The 21,429-nt window shown below is 39.7% G+C and overlaps 4 protein-coding genes across 4 annotated transcripts; 3 read left to right on the top strand and 1 right to left on the bottom strand.

Moving 5' to 3' along the window:
* Positions 1-1,592: 1,592 nt before the first annotated feature.
* LOC125186536 (putative polygalacturonase) lies at positions 1,593-5,876 on the top strand. Its single transcript, XM_048082916.2, has 5 exons — positions 1,593-2,136; positions 2,884-3,004; positions 3,131-3,379; positions 4,568-4,721; positions 5,148-5,876. Exons 1-5 carry the CDS (start codon positions 1,717-1,719, stop codon positions 5,671-5,673), a joined length of 1,470 nt encoding a protein of 489 aa, XP_047938873.2. The 5' UTR covers positions 1,593-1,716; the 3' UTR covers positions 5,674-5,876.
* A 788-nt stretch (positions 5,877-6,664) lies between these two features.
* Positions 6,665-8,844, top strand: LOC125187779 (tubulin alpha chain-like). The gene is made up of 3 exons (XM_048084412.2): positions 6,665-6,874; positions 7,335-7,940; positions 8,016-8,844. Exons 1-3 carry the CDS (start codon positions 6,782-6,784, stop codon positions 8,667-8,669), a joined length of 1,353 nt encoding a protein of 450 aa, XP_047940369.1. The 5' UTR covers positions 6,665-6,781; the 3' UTR covers positions 8,670-8,844.
* A 1,817-nt stretch (positions 8,845-10,661) lies between these two features.
* LOC148926408 (uncharacterized) lies at positions 10,662-11,234 on the bottom strand. Its single transcript, XM_089059121.1, has one exon. It carries the CDS (start codon positions 11,232-11,234, stop codon positions 10,662-10,664), a length of 573 nt encoding a protein of 190 aa, XP_088915247.1.
* Positions 11,235-19,365: 8,131 nt separating this feature from the next.
* On the top strand, positions 19,366-21,340 carry LOC125186245 (small ribosomal subunit protein uS4y-like). The gene is made up of 3 exons (XM_048082599.2): positions 19,366-19,523; positions 19,966-20,347; positions 20,923-21,340. Exons 1-3 carry the CDS (start codon positions 19,496-19,498, stop codon positions 21,104-21,106), a joined length of 594 nt encoding a protein of 197 aa, XP_047938556.1. The 5' UTR covers positions 19,366-19,495; the 3' UTR covers positions 21,107-21,340.
* The last annotated feature ends 89 nt before the right edge of the window (positions 21,341-21,429 follow it).

Raw genomic sequence — 21,429 nt, forward strand, 5'->3', positions numbered from 1 at the left:
TTTTTTTAATCCCAAAATCATCTATAAATACACACATTCATCATCCATTTTTCCATACAACTCATCTACATCTTCCTCTCTCACTCAAACCCCCTCTGAATTCAAAAATGGATATCAACGATATACTTTTAATTTCATGAATTTAATTATGTAATTTTTTATTTTTAGGATTTTAATTATGTAATTTTTATTTTTTTTTGTAATTAGTAATAGTATTTTGGGTATTTTTAATATGTTTTAATATTGTGGAATTTTTTTATTTATTTAATTGATTAATAGAATGGTGGGACCTTGAGCATGTCCTTGCGGAAGAGCATGTATGTGGGTATTGTGCTCTTACTAAAGAGCAGAGAGTAAAAAAAACGAATAAAAGTGGGTTCATACCCACATCCATGTTCTTTGGCAAGAGCCTGGATGGGGATGCTCTAAAAATATAATCGCATACCGATTATTCGGTAAGGTATACGGTGCATACCCACCTCGATTTTTTTCTTTGCCTTTCAAATGCTAGTGTAGTACTAGTATCTTGTTATATTCAACTCTTTTATCTATAAAATAAGAGCATCCACAATAGCGGACATCTCGGTGGACGTCCGACCAGTGAGCGGCTCGTCCGTCGGGGATGTCCACTATTTGGGCGGATGAGCAGGTGACGGACGTCCCAGACGGACGAGAGGTTGTCCTCCGTGGTCATGCGTGTACATTCTTCTGGCCGTCTGTCCTCTCGTCCACTATTGTGGTCAGGCAACGGACATCCCGACGGACGAGAGCATTTTTTTTTCAAAACTATATATATACGGCTCGTTGCATTTCATTTCATTTGCACCACGAGCGACCGGTTAACGCATGTATTATTATGCACAACATGATCGTCGAAAATGAAGACCCCAGTTCAGCTAGCGGCAAATTATACAAATTCAAGGCATACTAACATGTACTTTGTTTGAATCTTTTTTTTTTTGAATTGTACTATGTTATTTTTTTATTTAATGAAATTATTATTACACTTTCTCCGTCCATATTCATGTCGAAATTTTAATTCCGTATTTGTGAATTTGTTTTATTGGTTATTATTGTGCTAGGCTATTGGGATGTCCAAGTGTTTTTCGCTATTATGCATGGAGATGTCTTAGTGATATGACATTGCAATGGTATGTCTTAGTGACATGGCAGACAGAGAGTATTTTGAAATATTCTAATGCTAGGCTATTGAAATGTCAACACTATTGTGGATGCTCTTAGATCAAATAAACTTTCAAAAGTATCTCGAAACACGGAGATATTGATTTTGTTATGAAATATTTACAATTTAAAATAAAAACTTTCAAGTAATAAATATGCTTTATGTTAGTTTACAAATTACATGAATAAATAAAGGAACACGAGTATAATTAAAGCATATATCCTTTCTAAGCACAAGTAATATGCAATATGGCATCGTATTTCATAATAATTTTCTCCTATTTTATTTTCTATTGATTCTCCCCTTGTTTAATTCTTAATCACTTTTGCAGAAGGATTTTTTTTTGGGACGAGAGAATATTGAAGTGATAAACTAAAAGTCTGGATTAATGTTTTGATTTTGACGGTCAAAATAAATAACTAGTACGGCGAGATTAGTGTATTTGGATTGAGATAGACGACACTTCCACAGTTCCAGTGGCAAGCAAGATTCAGCTGGATCACTCGCTCATTACTTCTTCGATTCTCTACCAAATGGTAGATTCTCTCCGATTCTCACGCACCACCTCTTTCAGACCCGATTCCCGCCGCACTCTGCTTCAATGGATCCCTCAATTTCTTTCCTTCCACCGCACTCTGCTGGCTCTCATCTGGGCCCTCGGTTTCGTTTTCATCATCGCGTGGCAGAGGGCAGCCCTCGATCGCTTCTGGGGCCCGCCACCCCGCTCCATTCCCCGCCTCCGCCCGCTTGTCTTCAATCTCGCCGATTTCGGGGCGGTGGGGGATGGCATTACCGTGAACACCAAGGCTTTTGAGAGGGCCGTGTCGGAAATCCGGAGGCGCGGCGGCGGCCAGCTCAATGTGGCGGCTGGCCGCTGGCTCACCGCCCCTTTCAACCTCACCAGCCACATCACTTTGTTTCTCGCCCAAAATGCTGTTATTCTTGGAATTGATGTGAGACCCCTTTCCTCCTCATCTCCTTATTTGTTCAATTAGGTTTAGCTGGTGAAGGAATGTGAATTAGGACTAGGATGGATTTTGTTTTTCGTTTGGAAGAAAGATGGAAATTTTTGCTCGAATCTTCATGCTTACTGTTTGTTTGTGATATTCATGTTGGGTTTGCTCTTGGATAACTGAGTACTTAGGGTGAAATACGTGATCCATTGGGTTAAAGCACTCCCATTTGGAAACCAATTGACTTTTGGAGCACTTTAATTTGACAAGTAATCTTATCTCCACATTTGAGTAGTTCATTGAACAAAATCTTGAGACCATTCTGCTTTTGTCTTCAGTTTACTCTATGAAGATTTTTAAGTTTCAAATGGAAAAGGGGGACTCCTACCAGGATAACTTATTGCTCCTCCACCCTTGGGTCTGTCATTTGTTATGAATACAGGGCCCCTGGTATGATTTTATTTCTAATCTATTGAACTATCTCTACTAAGGTCACATTGTGTTTTCTTACTTTTTTATTGTTTGTTGAAGCCAAAATTATATTGCTAAAATTGTTAGCTGATAGATACTGTGCATGCTGTACTTAATTTCCTGTGATACCATGTTATATTCAAAATAAAACTTTGTCCACAGTTTTTCATGTTTTATCCTTGTTTCGGTTCCCCCTCTTCCACTTGAACAGAAAGTATTTTAAACTGTGAACTAGGAGAAAAGACATATAACATGAGATATTTTTGGATGAGACAGGATGAGAATCACTGGTTGCTGATGCCTCCTCTGCCTTCTTATGGTTTTGGAAGAGAAAGAGCTGGGCCAAGATATGGAAGCTTGATTCATGGTCAGAACCTAACGGACATTGTGATAACAGGTAACATCATATGTGTTAAGTCTTCTCCACATTGTGGTGCTTTTCTGATAAAATTTTCAATGAATTTTGTTTGATGCAACACTAGTTCAGCCTTGGTAACTCATGGTATTATTGTTCACTCAACAGGACACAATGGTACCATCAACGGACAAGGCCAAACATGGTGGACTAAGTACCGGAAGAATCTTTTGAATTATACTAGGGGTCCACTCTTGCAGCTTATGTGGTCAAGAGACATTCTAATCTCTGATGTGACTCTACGTGATTCTCCGTTCTGGACTCTACATCCATACGACTGTCAGAATGTTACTATCAGAAATGTGACCATATTGGCTCCACTATCTGGCGCCCCAAATACTGACGGAATAGATCCTGGTAAGTTTTATTTATTCAAATCTTGATCAAAATTTTGACGTAGATTTAGATGATAGATTGTTATCCTATTGGGTATAGGAGGTGACTTATGCTGCTGATTTTGTTAATCAGTGTAATTACATGATAGCAGCATCAAGTTTTGGTATAATGTGATGATTTTAGGATGCGATTTTCTGTACAAAGATATTCAGTATATAAGTAGTCTAGAGAAAATTTGCTTTCTGGAACTAAATATTCTCAATCTCAACATTCAAATATCTAAAGCAAAATAGCCTGCGTGATCCTATGAAATGCCTTCTGCAAGTAAGTTGTGGTTAGGAATTAAAAAGGTGTTCATGCAATACATTTATATTACATCTTAGAAATAATCAGAAGGTTAAGAATATGTATACTACAGTTTTACTTAACAGTAGCAAGCTAAAGTGTCTAGTATAACCAGTTGGCAGTAGGATGCGTAAAGTTACACGTAATATGATCAATGGGGCTCTCACTGTAACAAGGCTACTTACTTTGAACCATCAGTAAAAAAAGGGACAAATTTACAAGATTTATCTATGGTACTTCTAAGTTCTACTCCCTCCGTTTTTTAAAAATAGGGAGGTTTGAAACGGCACGGGTTCTAATTCACAATTTGGTAAAGCAAGAGAGAGGGGGAGAAAAATTGGTAAAGTAAGAGAGAGGGAGAGAAAAATTGGTAAAGTAAAATTGGTAAAGTAAGAGAGAGGGAGAGAAAAATTGGTAAAGTAAGAGAAAGACAAAGAAAAAAGTAACGGAATTAATGTTAGTGGATCATGGGGTCCACTTTAAGTTGTTAATTGTAGTGGTATAAGTGGTAAATAAATTGATGTATATGGGTGTAAAGATTTCCTAAAATAGAAAGTTTGAAAGTTGCTACTTTTAAAGAACGGACTAAAATGGAAAGAGTTGCTATTTTTAAAAAACGGAGAGGTAATGAATAATTGAAATCCCACTAGTTACAGAAGCTATACTATTTGGACTTAAAGAGTCTAGAGTAGGGATATAGTGGTTTGCCTTCGGAAGGATTCTCGAAACCAAGTAATAAATTTTAGCTGCATTATAGATATTAAAAAATGTCACTTACAGCTTCTTAGTGGATTTTACCTTGCCTTTTCCAACTGTGGAAACTGATCAAATGAAGTTAAATGACTGCATCTGGTGCTCCTGCAGATTCATGCAAGGACGTATTGATAGAACACAGTTACATAAGCGTTGGAGACGATGGAATTGCAATCAAAAGTGGGTGGGATCAGTATGGAATTGCTTATGGGCGGCCTTCCGCTAACATTCTCATACGTAATGTCGTTGTGCGCTCAATGATAAGGTCAGATGACAGCAATGCTGCAATTCTTCTTGCTAAATAGTAAAGAATTCAGATGACAGGATTCGTTTGTTGGATATATAAAGCACTTTTCAGCATAATTATATGCTTCATCTGAATGCCCTTTGCATCGTTCGTAGTCTAAGAGTACTTGTCAGCTCATATTTTTTTTACTGGTAAATTGGACGCACATGCCTTTCTTTCTCAAATATGATCTTGCATCTCAGTTACAATTTTCCTTTGTTTCTTTTGAGGGATTGTTCTCATATTTAGTTCACGTGCAACTGGATCAACACTCGTAGAGCTTGTCACGATTTTACTTTGATGTTATCTGTGGTCATGTGTATCTAGATGTTAATAAGCATCTGTTAACTCGATGTATCCTTTCTTGTTATTTATCTTTGTATTGATGACTGTCATGTATAACAGTGCAGGTGTATCGATTGGCAGTGAAATGTCTGGTGGAGTTACAAATGTAACTGTGGAGAATCTCCTTGTTTGGAACTCGAAGAGGGGTATTAGAATCAAGACAAGTGCTGGTAGGGGAGGTTTTGTTCGGCATATCACCTACCAGAACCTGACACTAGACAACGTGAGGGTGGGTATTGTGATCAAGACAGATTACAATGAGCATCCAGACGAAGGCTATAATCCAAACACCCTTCCGCTCATTGAAGATATAAGATTTGATGGGATACGCGGACAGGGAGTTCGCATCCCTGTTCGAATCTATGGCAGCCAAGAGATTCCAGTAAGAAATGTGAGTTTCAAGGACATGTTGGTTGGAATAACATACAAGAAAAAGCGAATATTCCAGTGTTCATATGTCCAAGGACACGTGATCGGAAAGATTTTTCCTGCCCCGTGTGAGAATCTTGATGTGTACGATGAACAAGGGCGGCTGGTCAGGCAGTCGACATCTCAGAGCAGCGATGACACGGAATATGATCCATGAATATCTGGAAGGGTGGTCGTTGTCTTATTTGTTGGGTGTCTTGACCCATCGATCTTTTTCATGTATTTTTTACCCTCTCTCTTTGACAACATTGTGTAGTTTTCAAAATTCAAGAGAAAATTGTGTCGAAAGAAGCAAATTTATTCATTGGTGTATTTGTGTAGAGCTTATATTTTTCGAATGAAATAATTCGATTTTGACTTTTTCCCGGTAAAAATCTTCGAAAATTTGCTAACAGCCTAACAGTTACTTAAACTACAAAAGAATCTAACTAATGTTAACCTGTGCGACACACAAAAACTTTTACTATAATTTGAAAATGTGAAATTTAATACTGTACACAATCGATATTAATTTTATCTCCTTTGAACGGTTAGTCAAAAATTATAAATAATTATTATTCTCCAAAATTGTTCACTTTTCATGTTTAGTAGTACATTTTAGAATTTTAAGTTAAATTTACTATAATTTGTTGGCGTTTGCAGTGGAAGATTTTGCAATTTATATAAATCAATAAAAAAAAAATCCTAAAATATTAGAAATAGAGAATTGTACCTTTTAGATTCTTCACAAAAATCAAAGTGACTTGGTATTGTATTCTAACTTTCACCAATTAATTTATTTGAGGTGCACCAGTGGCGAGGTTGTCAATAGACTTAATCATTCCTATTGGTGGTTTATTTTAATGCAATGGGATTAGAAGACACTACCAACTCTAATCTTAATAATGGATCAGTGGAATTTACTTTATTTTAATTCTTGAAACTCTTCTTCTTATGCCTCAAGTCGAGTTTTATGATAAGATATTTTAACAGATTTTCAATTTATTACGGAATTTGATTAATTTGATAGTAGAAACTTTTTAAAAAATCATTAAATAAAGATTTAATGAAATAAAGGAATAAAAAATTTCAAAAACAAAAAATTTCAAAATATCCACCTTGTTCTCTCACGGACTTCAACTATATAATCCCCCTCTTCGAGTGCGAGACCCTCACTCACAAAACATTCATCCAGAGACGTCTTTGTATACGCCTCTGGTTTCGTTCTTCTCTTCTCACTTTCAAATTTCTTCGATTTCAAACTTCTTCTCCCAAGACCTTCGAAGATGAGAGAGTGCATTTCGATCCACATTGGTCAGGCCGGTATTCAGGTCGGGAACGCCTGCTGGGAGCTCTACTGCCTTGAGCACGGGATTCAGGTTCACCTTCATCCATTAGATCTGATTTATTTTTCGCTTTCTTAGACAGATCCGATCTGGTTTTGTGCTCGTATTTATGATTGTTTTTGTTTTGTGAGATTTGGCTACATTTTGTGTATTATCATTGTGACTTAGTTCAGTTAGAACTGTATTCGTTATTTTTTTGTATAATCTCATCAGATCTGTGGATTATCCTTTCATTTCTGGTATGTGAAGTAGTTATACAAGACATTTTGTCTTCCTTTTCAAATATTTCGTTAGATCTAGGTGTTTTCTCATCTTATTTTTGTAAGTTGCTGAAAATGGAAGTATCTCGAGGTTTTGTTGTTACTTATCCGTAAATTTTAAGAGTATAATTTTTTAATGTCGCAATGTTCATCAGGTATTGTGGTTTTTGTGATGTTGTCATTTCAGATCTGGTATTCCCTCAGATCTAACTTGTGATTTACTTGTATTGCAGCCTGATGGGCAAATGCCCGGTGATACCACCGTCGGTGGTGGTGATGATGCCTTTAACACCTTTTTCAGCGAGACTGGCGCTGGGAAACATGTGCCTCGTGCTGTGTTTGTGGATCTGGAGCCTACTGTGATTGATGAGGTGCGCACTGGCACATACCGTCAGCTGTTCCACCCAGAGCAACTTATCAGTGGCAAGGAAGATGCTGCCAACAACTTTGCCAGAGGTCATTACACCATTGGCAAAGAAATTGTTGATCTCTGCCTTGATAGGATCCGCAAGCTTGCAGATAACTGCACTGGGCTTCAGGGTTTCTTGGTTTTCCATGCTGTTGGTGGCGGTACTGGATCCGGGCTTGGATCTCTTCTGCTTGAGAGGCTCTCTGTTGACTATGGTAAAAAGTCGAAGTTGGGTTTCACCATTTATCCTTCCCCTCAGGTTTCGACTGCTGTTGTTGAGCCCTACAACTCCGTGCTCTCCACCCATTCTCTCCTTGAGCATACTGATGTTGCTGTGCTTCTTGACAACGAAGCTATCTATGATATCTGCCGCAAATCACTTGATATTGGTAGGCCCACTTACCATAATCTCAACAGGCTCATTTCTCAGGTATGACAACCCTTGAGTTTGATACTCCATTGAAATGCATAGTGGTGAACATTTATCTGATTACTTGATTTGCAGGTAATTTCCTCCTTGACAGCATCTCTGAGGTTTGATGGAGCATTGAACGTGGATGTGAACGAATTCCAGACCAACTTGGTTCCATACCCAAGGATCCACTTCATGCTTTCGTCGTATGCCCCTGTGATCTCTGCTGAGAAAGCTTACCATGAGCAGCTCTCTGTTGCTGAAATCACCAACACTGCATTTGAGCCCTCATCCATGATGGTGAAGTGTGATCCTCGCCATGGGAAGTACATGGCCTGCTGTCTGATGTACAGGGGTGATGTCGTCCCCAAGGACGTGAATGCAGCTGTTGCCACAATCAAGACCAAGAGGACCATCCAGTTTGTTGACTGGTGTCCGACTGGTTTCAAATGTGGTATCAACTACCAGCCACCAACTGTTGTCCCCGGTGGAGATCTGGCCAAGGTGCAGAGGGCGGTGTGCATGATTTCCAACTCAACTAGCGTTGCTGAGGTCTTCTCGAGGATTGATCACAAGTTTGACCTGATGTATGCCAAGCGTGCTTTCGTGCACTGGTATGTTGGTGAGGGTATGGAAGAAGGCGAGTTCTCTGAGGCTAGGGAGGATCTTGCTGCTCTTGAGAAGGACTACGAGGAAGTTGGGGCGGAATCTGCTGAAGGAGATGACGATGAGAACGAGGAATACTGAGGAAGTGGCTCTGATATGAACTCTCCTGTTTGTTTTTAAGTTGTTTTCCGGTATCCTGCGTGGATTGAAACCTCTGTTTCGTGTGTGTTGAACTTTGAAATCTCTGTTGTTTCATGTTTGTGTCGAACTATTTCGCATATTTCTTTTCCAGTTATTCTCTACCATTGTGCTTTCCTGTATCCTGTCAATGAGCGATATTCATGATCAATACGCTGGTGTGTATTCTATCAGTGCAATGTGCAATAAACTAAAAATTGATTTTAAACTAATACTCTATTAACGGATTTCATATAGTAATAGCTGCAACTTAATACTTCTACCCAAAAAAAAAGAATATCCACGACAGAGCCGCCCTGGCACCGGTGGCTGCCTATTGTATCGTTGATATCACAAGATGGATGCCCCAGTTCTCGCCCCCCATACTGCTGATTGCCAGGTTGTTCGGCCGGCATTGCAGTGTTTGCGCCGACCACCTTTCTGAATTTTTAATTCGATTTATTTTATTTATTTATTTTCAAATTTCTATTTTCATTTATAAATATAATTTGCAAAACCAAAATAGTACACTCTAAATTAACTACTTTTACTCAATATTTATTTTATCTCTATATTTTTTGTGGATCTAAGTGCTCAAACAGTATTCGTGACCTATGCCAATGCGAAGAGATTCCAATTTGGTACTCATGTTTCTCTTAAAATTTGTCATGTATTAGAATATATTCAATATATTCTAACAAGTTATCCTTCACCGTGCTGGTATGCGTGCCCATGTTCTTATATTATTAGGGTTGTTGGTATCTCAAATCTTAAATGAATTATTGAAAACTTAAAACATTATCCTGACAGATTAGCTATCAACATTATGGCGCAATAATATGGAGAGAGGTTTAGTAAGAAAATTAATCATTGAATTCTATCATACCAAATTTGAAATGCGTAGTGTTTGATGGCAGGTATATAAGTCTAACAACTATAGAAAGTGACACATGACCAATTAATACATTATCTTTTTATTTTTTTTTATCACGGAGATATAAAACAAGTATTACTATGTGCAATAACTTTAATTGATCAAATACCAACAACTAATTTGCAGTGATAGTTAATAACTAATTTTAGTTTTGTATGTTAAAATATCATCGTAAAAACATAAATTTATCAATCTTCTTATCTTAATATATGTTGTATTAATATATTTATATGTTTGTGTTAATAATTTTAATACACATAATTAAAAGTTATTAGTTATTATTGTAAATTATTATTACCTATCACTCTTTCACCCCAGTGTATTATTCATAGCTCTACTTCTTTTCCCTTGATTTATCCTTCTTGAACGTTCAAGCGAGCATCTTTAGCCGATGTGGAGATGTTGACAGCCGATTCTCCCGCCTGCAAGACTCGCAAGTTGTGTTCTGGGCTCACACCAACTCACAGTTTTGGTTTTTATTTTATTTTATTTATACGGAGTATATTTTTTTGTTTTATCATGTAAATAAATGTATTGACTTAATACGTAGTGGGGACGGACTTTCCAAAAACACCTCCTGCCACGTCATAAGGACCTCCCATAGCCTTCCCAGCACTGCCACGTCATAAGGACTTCCCATTGCACAGTGGCGGACATCCCATAGCCTTTCCATGCAGTTTTTCCGTAATAAAAAAATTCACAAATTCACCAAATTAAACAATTTACGGAATTAATAAACAATGTACGGTATTAAAATTTCGGCACGAATACGGAGAAAATGCAACTAGTTTATTTTAAAAAAAGTACATAATTATTAAAAAAAAAAACTTAACCAACAAAAAAATAAACTACCCCAAGCTTCGACAAATTGGCCCCCCGTCTCATTCCCCGTCATCAGACTCGTCCTCCCCGTCGCCGGTGGTGCTGTCAACGTCGGACAGGGGTGGCAGCCTCAGATTTCTCCTCATAGTGTCGATCTCATCCTTCAACATCCGCTTGTACATGGGATCCGTCGCTGCATGTCACTTCTCCGTTGTTTCGATCATGAACTGCGTCAGCTGCAGTTCGGCGAGATTGGTCAGCTGGGGAGTGATCTGCGAAGGAGCTTCCGAGTGGACCTCTTGCGAGGCGCTAGAACTTCCCCTAGCCATCCGCAGCGTGGCCTTTTGCCCAATCGGGCGACGGCGGCGGGAAGACGATTGAGGTGTCGGGAACTCTGCCTCGGCTTCGGGGAGTTCGTGGGAACCGGCACTGCTGCTATACTCGCCAGAGGCGTTGATCTTCGTCCGCTTAGGCCACCCAGCTTCAACACCCGCCATATACTTAGGGGAATTCTCCACCTTAAGATAAACCTCCCAATATTTGAACTCCCCGAACCTCTTCTCACAGTCGGAGAACTGCTGGTGGGACAAAAGCTTCACATCTTCGGAGGTCATGCCACTGGTTGCCGACCGGATGTTCTTTTGGTAGAGGCGGACAAATCGGCTGAGTTGCTTCTTCAGCCGCTCCCACTGTTTCCGGCATTGCTCTGCATCGTGAGGCTTCCCGTCGGTCGGTTTCCATTCGAGGTAGTTTTGGCTAATGCGGTACCACATTTTGTCGATGACCTGTTTGGACGAGACGTATGGATCTTCGACTACACTGATCCATGCCTTTGCTAGCGCGACGCACTCCTGAATGCTCCAGTTGATCCTCTTTCTCTTGCCGCCTTCCTCCTCCCCCGCCTCACTATCGGTCGCTGCACGCGAGCTAGTGGCCTTGCTCTTCCCCGCCCTTCACGTCCTCGCCGGTGGCACTGCTGGCTGTGTGGTTGGCGACGTCCGCGGAGATATCCCCAAATCCTCAAAAGAGAACAACTCGGAGTCCGGGAACTGAGTCTCCAGGGTAGAACGAGTCTCCAGCGAAGTACGGACGAGAGAATCAGTGCACAATAAATCCATATAGGAACTGTTAGGATTATATCCATGAAATAACTAGCTTTTGGAGGACTTAGTTACAAATACCACAGCTGATTCAGTTGAGCAGCACAGTTAGAAAAAGGTGACCGTTGGAGCTTGAGCGGTTACACGCAAGAGCTGAGTTTTTGAGTTTCTGCTGCTCACGCGAGTAGATACACTTGAGTGAGTGATATATATGTGTAAGGTGAGGAAACACACACACATACACACAAAAGGAATTAGCTACACATCACACACAATTCGCGTTTATTGTGAGGAAAGATAGTGAGTGATTTCTTGAGTGATCTTGATTGTAATTCTCCATAGTGATAATCTTGTTTCGATTTCTTCTTCCGTGGATGTAGATCAATTGATCGAACCACGTTAAAATCTGTTGTGTTCATTTTACTTCGTCGTTGCCCGATTATTTTCGATCTATCGCAATCTCTTCAACGTGGCGCCGTCTGTGGGAATTCGATAGAGCGATCGATCGATTTTGATTCTAGAGGAAATGTCGATGGCACGTTTTGAGGCTGAGAAATTCACCGGGAAAAACGATTTTGGTTTATGGCGCATAAAGATGAAGGCGCTACTGGTGCAGCAAGGGCTTGTTGATGCTTTGAAATCGGAGAAGGATTCAGAGAAGGATCCAGAGAAGGAGGCCGTGCCTGATGAGAAGACTGTGATAAAGAAACAGGAAATCAGTGATCGAGCTCACAGCGCCATTGTGCTATCCCTAGCCGACAAAGTGCCCAGGGAGGTATCGAGAGAGACAACCGCGGCCGGCGTTTGGGCGAAGCTAGAGTCACTATATATGACTAAGTCTCTCGCAAACCGGCTGTATATGAAACAAAGGCTCTACTCATACCGATTCAGAGAGGATAAGAGCCTATTGGAGCAGCTGGATGAATTCAACAAGTCCATTGATGACTTGGAGAACATCGATGTGAGGCTTTGAGATGAAGACAAGGCGATCATTCTGTTGAATGCCTTGCCAAAGTCATATGAGCAACTTAAAGACGCGATGCTGTATGGAAGAAAAAGACGAAGGACCTCCAGAAAACGAGTTGGGGGCGCCAAGAACTAAAAGCAGAAGCGTTGAACATCAATAAGTTCAAGGGTGCTAAAAGCAAGAAGTCCAAGCAGCATGGGAAGAAGCAGTCATTCCAAAAGGATCAAGACCATGGTGAGAAGGAGACTAGGTCTTGCCACTATTGCAAGAAGCCCGGGCATTTGAAAAAGAATTGTTTTTCTTGGAAAGAAAAAGATGGCTGATGAAGAGGCTGGCCAAAATACAGCAGATCTGGCCGAAGGGATGGAACAACCTGAGATTCTGAACATCATGGATACCATAGCAGAAGCTATGTGGATTGTTGATTCGGGCTGTAGTTTTCACATGACATCTCAAAAAGCATGGCTGGAGGATTGTATGCCTGCAAGTGGATCTGTACTCCTAGGAAACAATCAGGTATGTAATGTTCTTGGTATAGGAAATATCAGATTAAAGTTGCATGATAATTCTGTGAAAATCTTGACTGGTGTGAGATACATACCTGAAGTAAAGAGGAACCTTATATCTTTTGGAATGCTTGAGTCTAAAGGGTATTCTTTCAATTCTGAGGCTGGATGCATGAGTATAAATCAAGGTCAGAGAGTGGTGATGAAGGCCATGAGGAAAGGAAGCTTGTATTATTTACTTACTGCTGGTCATAGAGGTGACATGTATCTGGCAGAAGAGGATAAGTTTAGAATATGGCATGATAGATTGGGTCATGTAGGTGAGAAGGGAGTCAAGGAGCTTGCCAAGAGGGGGATAATAGATGTTGATGCATCACAGAAACTCCAAGCTTGTGAACACTGCATCCTGGGAAAAAGCAAAAAACTTCCATATGGAGTGGGAGTCCACAGTTCTACATCACCGTTGGACTATGCCCACAGTGACTTGTGGGGGCCATGTTCATCAGAGAGTATTGGTGGGGGAAAATACTTCATGTCAATAATCGATGACTATTCAAGGAAGTGTTGGGTGTTCATTTTGAAGGAAAAATCCCATGCCTTCAGGAAATTCAGAGACTGGTGCAATGCAGTAGAATTGGAGAAGGGGACTTCTTTGAAGTATCTCAGGACCGATAATGGGCTGGAGTTCCTCTCCAAGGAGTTTGAAGATTTTTGCAAGGAAAGGGGGATTAAGAGACACAAGACCGTGCCAAGAAACCCCCAACAAAATGGGGTGGCCGAGAGATTAAATAAAACTTTGCTCGAGAGAGTTAGATGCATGCTTCTGGGGTCTGGAGTTCCGAAGAAGTTCTGGGCCGAAGCAGTAACTACAGCTGCTAAGCTTCTGAACAAATGCCCTTCTTCAGCTATAAAGCATGAGACCCCAAACTGGAGATGGTATGGCAGGGTGGAAGACTACTTAAATCTGAGAATTTTTGGATGTTGTGCTTATGCACATATTAGGCACGGAAAATTGGATCCCAGAGCCTCTAAATGTATTATGCTAGGATATCCTCAAGGAGTGAAGGGGTACAAGCTATGGTGCATTGAGGATGGGAATCAGAAATTGATAGTCAGTAGAGATGTTATTTTTCAAGAAGAGATCATGCCATACCTGCAGAATCAGAAAGATCAGAATAGAGATCATCAAGTTTCAGAAAGTATGGATACAAGGTTTGAGGTGGAGTCTGGGGGGATTACAAATACTGAGCAAGATGACTCTGATGATTGTAGTGATCATGACATCAGTAACCAAGGGAACCGGCAGAATCAAGAAAATGCACCAGGCTCAGAGACCAACCTTGATAACTACCTCCTAGCCAGAGATAGAGTAAGGAGACAGGGAAGAGTCCCATCCAGATTTAGTGATTATGAACTTTTGTCATTTGCTTTGTGCATTGCTGAGAGCCTTGAGTATTCAAAGCCATCGTCATACAAAGAAGCAATGAAGAGTCCTGAGAGGAGTAAGTGGATTGCAGCTATGAAGGAGGAAATACAATCCTTACTCAAGAACAATACTTGGGTACTTGTAGATAATCCAGGATTGCAGAAGCTCATAAGTTGTAAATGGATATTCAAAAAGAAGATAGAGTTTGATGGCATAAACAAAGTCAGATTTAAAGCAAGGTTGGTGGCAAGAGGTTTCACTCAGCAAGAGGGCATTGATTTTAATGAGATTTTCTCTCCTGTTGTCAAGCATACTTCAATAAGAATGTTACTGGCTATAGTGGCATACAACAACTGGGAACTTCAACAGTTAGATGTAAAAACGGCTTTCCTACATGGTGAGCTCGAAGAGACCATATTGATGTCACAACCTGAAGGGTTCACTGTTCCAGGAAGTGAGGGAAAGGTATGCCGATTGAAGAAGAGCCTCTACGGTCTCAAACAGAGCAGTCGTCAGTGGTATAAAAGGTTTGATGATCATATGATCAAATCTGGTTTCAGGAGATCCCTGTATGATAGCTGCGTTTATATTAAAGAGAGAGATGGGAAATCAGCAGCTTATCTGCTACTTTATGTCGACGACATGCTCATAGCTGGTGCAGACAAGGGAGTGATAGCTGACATCAAAGCTGATCTCAGAAGGGATTTTGAGATGAAAGAACTTGGAGATGCTAGGCGGATCTTGGGTATGGATATCACTAGGGACAGAGTAAAAGGAGAGCTGAGGTTGCAGCAAACTAAGTATGTGAAGAAGCTGCTTAAAAGCTTCCAAATTGAAAGTGCTAAGGATGTGAATGTTCCTTTTGCTCAGCACTTTAAGCTATCTATGGAGCAGTACCCAGAAAATGATGAGGAGAGAACTGAGATGAGCAGGATACCATACTCTAATATTGTTGGGAGTATCATGTATAACATGATATGCTCGAGACCTGATGTTGCACATTCAGTTAGTGTTGCTAGCAGATATATGTCCAATTATGGAAGACAACACTGGATAGCCTTGAAGTGGATACTGAGATACCTAAAGGGTTCGACTAGTTGGGGAATTCTTTACAAGAAGTCTGACTTCGACAAGGAGAGTTTTTTGATAGGGTATTGCGACTCCGACTATGCAGCAAATAGAGACAACAGGAAGTCTCAATCAGGTTATCTGTTCACCTTGTTTGGCTCGGCCATAAGCTGGAAGTCATATCTCCAATCGATTGTAGCTCTCTCAACAGCCGAGGCAGAATATATTGCGTTGGCTGAGGCAGTGAAGGAAAATATGTGGCTCAGGGGGATACTAACTGATTTTGGGTTCGAACAGAGATGTGTGACTGTCCTTTGCGACAGCAATAGCGCCATATGTTTGGCAAAACACCAAAACACCAAATGTATCACAAGAGAAGCAAGCACATTGACGTGCGACTTCACTTCGTGAGAGATGAAATTGACAAGGGTGTTGTGAAAGTCTCAAGAGTTTCGACTGAGGAGAATGCAGCCGACATGTTGACCAAGGCTTTGCCAGCTTCAAAGTTCAAGCATTGCTTGAAGCTGGTAAACATGGTGGAGTTCTAGTCAGACAAAGACAGGGGATGAAGAGGGGATCTATGACAAGGTTTGTCATGGATAAGGTGGAGAATTGTTAGGATTATATCCATGAAATAACTAGCTTTTGGAGGACTTAGTTGCAAATACCACAGCTGATTCAGTTGAGCAGCACAGTTAGAAAAAGGTGACCGTTGGAGCTTGAGCGGTTACACGCAAGAGCTGAGTTCTTGAGTTTCTGCTGCTCACGCGAGTAGATACACTTGAGTGAGTGATATATATGTGTAAGGTGAGGAAACACACACACATACACACAGAAGAAATTAGCTACACATCACACACAATTCGCGTTTATTGTGAGGAAAGATAGTGAGTGATTTCTTGAGTGATCTTGATTGTAATTCTCCATAGTGATAATCTTGTTTCGATTTCTTCTTCCGTGGATGTAGATCAATTGATCGAACCACGTTAAAATCTGTTGTGTTCATTTTACTTCGTCGTTGCCCGATTATTTTCGATCTATCGCAATCTCTTCAGGAACGATAAACATTGTTCCCATGTGGTTGAGGGACACCCTGCCTGCTCCCTCCCGCAGCGGCAGTGGATCCATGTTGCAGCTGGGGCATCATCCTCCCCGGTTGCATTTGGGGCATCATCCCCGACGTTTGTTGCATTTAGGGTATCATCCCCGGCATCTGTTGCATATGGGGCATCTGTTGCATCTGGGGCGTCATCATCCCGGACATATTGTAGTACCCGGGCATTATCCCGGGCATATTGTAGTACCCAGGCATCATCCCCCCCATTTGGGGTTGCCGCATCATTGTCGACATTCCGGGCATCATCCCGGACATCGGTGCACTTCCGCTGGCATTTCCCCAAACTCGAGATGGAATACACGGCCAGGGAATATTCTGCGTTCGTGACTCACTCGTGACGGGGGAATCACTATCGTAATGCGACATATTTCGTCAGAAGAAATGAATATAGAGAGAGATAGAAACTTGTTAACCTTGTGGTGCGAATGAAATGAAGTTTAACGAGCTGTATATATAGAGTTTGAAAAGAAAAATTAAAATTAAATTCGTATCGGACGTCCGTCGGGGAAGTCCGTCCGCATGCCACAACGGCAGACGTCCCATAGCCGTCGCGACGGACGTCGCGCTAGCACCGCGGAACTCCCGTGTCCGCACGGACGTCCGTATCCGTCCCTTCCTCGCCCAATGGCGGACGTCCACGACGGACGTCGGACACGCCGGTCTGACGCCTGGCGGACTTCTGCTGCTGCTGATGCTCTAATAGGATGTAGAATGCAGCATAGTGGGAGAAATTTGAATTTTGCCTTTTTTCCACAAGTGTTTAAAACCGATGGTCCCGATATTTTTTTTTTTGCATTGTTTTCATTTAAATCAAAATTATTGGGCTTACACATTGACGTATTATTATCTACACAGACCACTCTAAGTATTTAATACATTAATACCTTCAACTAAAGAAGAAGTGGTATGCATTTCGATTAAAAAGAGCTTTAAATTTGTGAATTTAAAAAATGTTAAGAAGAATACAAAATTCATGTAATTTAAATATTAGAAAATGACAAAAAATGAAAAAACCAAAAAATGAAGTTCTTATACTCCCTTCGTTTATGAAAAGTATGAACATTTGATTTGGCACGGATTTTTAATGCATAATTGATAAAGTAAGAGAGAGATAAATAGAAAAAAGTTTTAAAGTATTGTTAGTGAAGAATAAATCCCACTTCTTTAGAGAAAAAAAGAATTTTCAAATTAGAATGTTCATATTTTTGATGGACGAACTAAAAAGGAAAAAAGTTCATATTTTACGTACACGATAGTAGAAAAGATTTGGTCGCGATTATTGACATTGATTTTCCTCACCATTACTCCCTCCGTCCCCTATTAAGAGTCACACTTTTCCATTTCGGTCCGTCCCCAATTAAGAGTCACACTTTATTTTTACCATAAATGGTAAGTAGGTCCTACATTCCACTCAGAGACGAAGCCAGAAATTTTACACTGGGGGGTCCAAAACACTATTATTAACTGGTAGATATTTTTCAGTCGGCATCAATATAGCCGAAAGCAGCTGCGACTTACAGTGCACGAGTGGGCAATAGATTAAGATGGCTATGAGAGGGAAAGAATTAGAGATAAAGTAGTAGAAAACAGTGATATATATGTATACTATCGTTAAAAGCAACATAAATATCAAAATAGCATATAATGTAATTAAAAAGCGGTTGGGACACCTTCAAAATTGCTATTAATAAACTACTAGTACTATATAATTCTCCCTCCGTCCATATAAAATGGTCCCTCTTTGTGGAAGACATGAGTTTAATGAGAAATTGGTAAAGTCAGAGAAATGAGATAAAAAATCAACAAAGTAAGAGAGAGGAGAGAAAAAATCGATAAAGTAAGAGAGTGAAAGAGAAAAAAGTAAGGGATAGAAGAGAAAAAAGTGGATAACCCTTTTTGAAATGAAATTACTTTTTAGAAACAACCTAAATGACAAAATGAAACTATTTTTTGGGGACGCAGTGAGTATCATTTTTTTCACATATCTATAATTAACATATAAAGAATTCTATTAATGAATTAGTATTGTTTAAAATAAAATTTACTGATTTTTTTATAAAATAATTACTTGAGTATCATACAAATGTTATACTCCTATACATATTCATTAAAATAATAAAAGAAATGAAAGTACAACAAACAGTGACTAACATTAAATTAATCAAGTTAGGTACCAATTATTTGATATAATTGTCTTATGAACATAATCCAAATTTAGAAATGGAAATATAATTAGTACTAATATGTAAATGAGAAGTCTTTTGGCTGGCAAAGTATGTGAAAAGTGTGGGGTAGTTAAAATATTTGAATTGTGCCAAAGGAAAGAACACGCAAAAAATACCGACTTGTGCCTTTTGTGGGATTCGAACACTTAACAACAGAGAGAGACCGCAAGCCAAACCAACTGCGCTAAGGTCCAATCATGCTAATGGTATCAATTTATTATATATATAGGTAAAATTTGAATAGTTGGGGGCCCAGTGGCCCCCCAAGCCCTAATGTGGCTTCGTCCCTGATTCCACTAACTCAATTCACTCACATTTTATTATAAAACCAATATAAAAAAATGGATCCCACATTCCACTAACTTTTTCAACCAACTTTTTTTTACATTTCTTAAAATCCGTGTCCGGTCAAAGTGTGACTCCTAATGGAGGACGGAGGGAGTATATTTTTCTCCCAAACACGAAGTACATAAGAGGGCTAAAGCCCATAAACAGAACCCAACCCAACCCGTTCTCACAGGCCCAAATTCCACACTCTAAATGGCTTAGGGTTTATTCAAATCTAGTTGTATTAAACACATCTCTGCAAAAGTTTCCGACTTCTTCAGCCGCGTAGCTTCTGACAATGGTGCACGTTAGTTTTTACCGCAACTGTAAGCTTCTCTCTGTCATTTGTTATTTACAATTTCTCATGTATTCGAATTCGCATCATATGTGATTTCCGTCGTTTTTTATGAGGTAAATTGGGCGCCGATAAGCTCTATTAGCTCTATTAGGCCATTTTCTACAGTTTCTTATGTGTTTGAATTTTGTCCACCAATTTGTAGATTTTGAGTTCTGGATCGAGCTCAAATTGTTTCTTATGATCGATATGGTTAATTATGTGCATTCTACATTAGTTTATGTTATGCTGTTTAAATTAAGGATTATTCGAGATATTCAAGTTTGATTTTGTGTAAATGTTGCATATTTTAGATAAGAATTCTTCTTTTGTTTGATCTCTATGTGTAGTTCTTGTATTTCATTTTGTTGTGATTCTTAATTAAACAGTAGAAATCTGTCATAGAAGTTTATTTATGGCCAATTTTGTTGTAGATGGTAAGACATTCAAGAAGCCTCGCCGGCCTTATGAGAAGGAGCGATTGGATGCGGAGCTCAAGCTTGTTGGAGAGTATGGGCTCAGGTGCAAGAGGGAGCTTTGGAGGGTGCAATATGCTCTGAGTCGCATCCGAAACAATGCTAGGAACCTTCTCACCCTTGATGAGAAGGATCCCCGGCGGATCTTTGAAGGTGAGGCCCTTCTTCGCAGGATGAACAGGTATGGGCTTTTGGATGAAAGCCAAAACAAGCTTGATTACGTGCTGTCCCTCACTGTGGAGAACTTTCTCGAACGCCGCCTTCAGACCCTTGTGTTCAAGGCTGGAATGGCCAAGTCGATTCATCACGCCCGTGTGCTCATCAGACAGAGGCATATTAGGTATGTATTTTGTAGCTGAATAGTAGTAAAATCTTATAGTTTGATTGATTTTCATTCAAAAGTGGTAAATCTATATTTTTTTGAAAGATATACAGCTTCTTTTGTATATATAGTCAATCCTTCTCATGCTTGAGCATCTTCTTAGTACTCTTGATTTGTGTTAAATGTTTCAACTGGCTTGCATGCATATATATGTTATCCGATCTTATATCATGTGTCGATCTAGTGTGCCTTAGTTGTCGGGAGTTTGAGTCACTCCATGTGTAAATTGGGAACCATTAATGGTCATCTTTTTTGGAAAATATACCATGTCTTCTGGTCTATTCATCATTCACTTGCTGTTAGTGAAGACATATAAATTCAACTTTAACCCATATTTTACCTTGTAATGTTATTATCCATGCCGATCTTTCTCTGGCGTGCTTACTGGAACATGTACATTGGATGCCTAGAAGGTTGCTCTATAGGGATCCGTTTTTTGCTGATTGTAGTTCTTTTCCCTAGCCGTTGTATCTTTTGGTATATTGAATACACAGGTCGTAATTGTTCATATTCTCACTTCTGTAATTTATCAGGGTGGGAAGACAAGTTGTTAACGTGGCGTCCTTTCTCGTGAGAGTCGATTCACAGAAACATATTGACTTCTCGCTGACTAGTCCCTTTGGTGGTGGTCGTGCTGGTAGAGTCAAGCGAAAGAATCAGAAAGCCGCAGCCAAGAAAGCTGGTGGTGGTGGTGATGAAGAAGATGATGAAGAATAAGCGTATTGTTTGTAACTTTTCATTGCTCTTTATGAATGAATACCTCTTGTTTTCTTTTTGATGCTCTGTTTGTCACTTCTTTTCTTAGTATGAGATTTTAGCAAACGTTTTTGTTGTTTAAGTTGCAAGAATGAAATTGAACATGAACATGATATTTCCAGCTCTTGTATGCTATTAATATCAATATCAGTTACATCATGATAAAAGAGTGGGTAATATACATTCTTTGTGTTATCTGCGCGGATCATGTTTTGCTAATAAGTTATTTTTAGCATTTAGATACCCATAAATTTACTATATGAAACACAATATTGAGACGGACA

The sequence above is a fragment of the Salvia hispanica genome, chromosome 5 (assembly GCF_029641045.1).
Source record: "Salvia hispanica isolate PSC_SH4W2 chromosome 5, Shi_PSC_v1, whole genome shotgun sequence".
Classification (NCBI taxonomy): Eukaryota; Viridiplantae; Streptophyta; class Magnoliopsida; order Lamiales; family Lamiaceae; genus Salvia; species Salvia hispanica.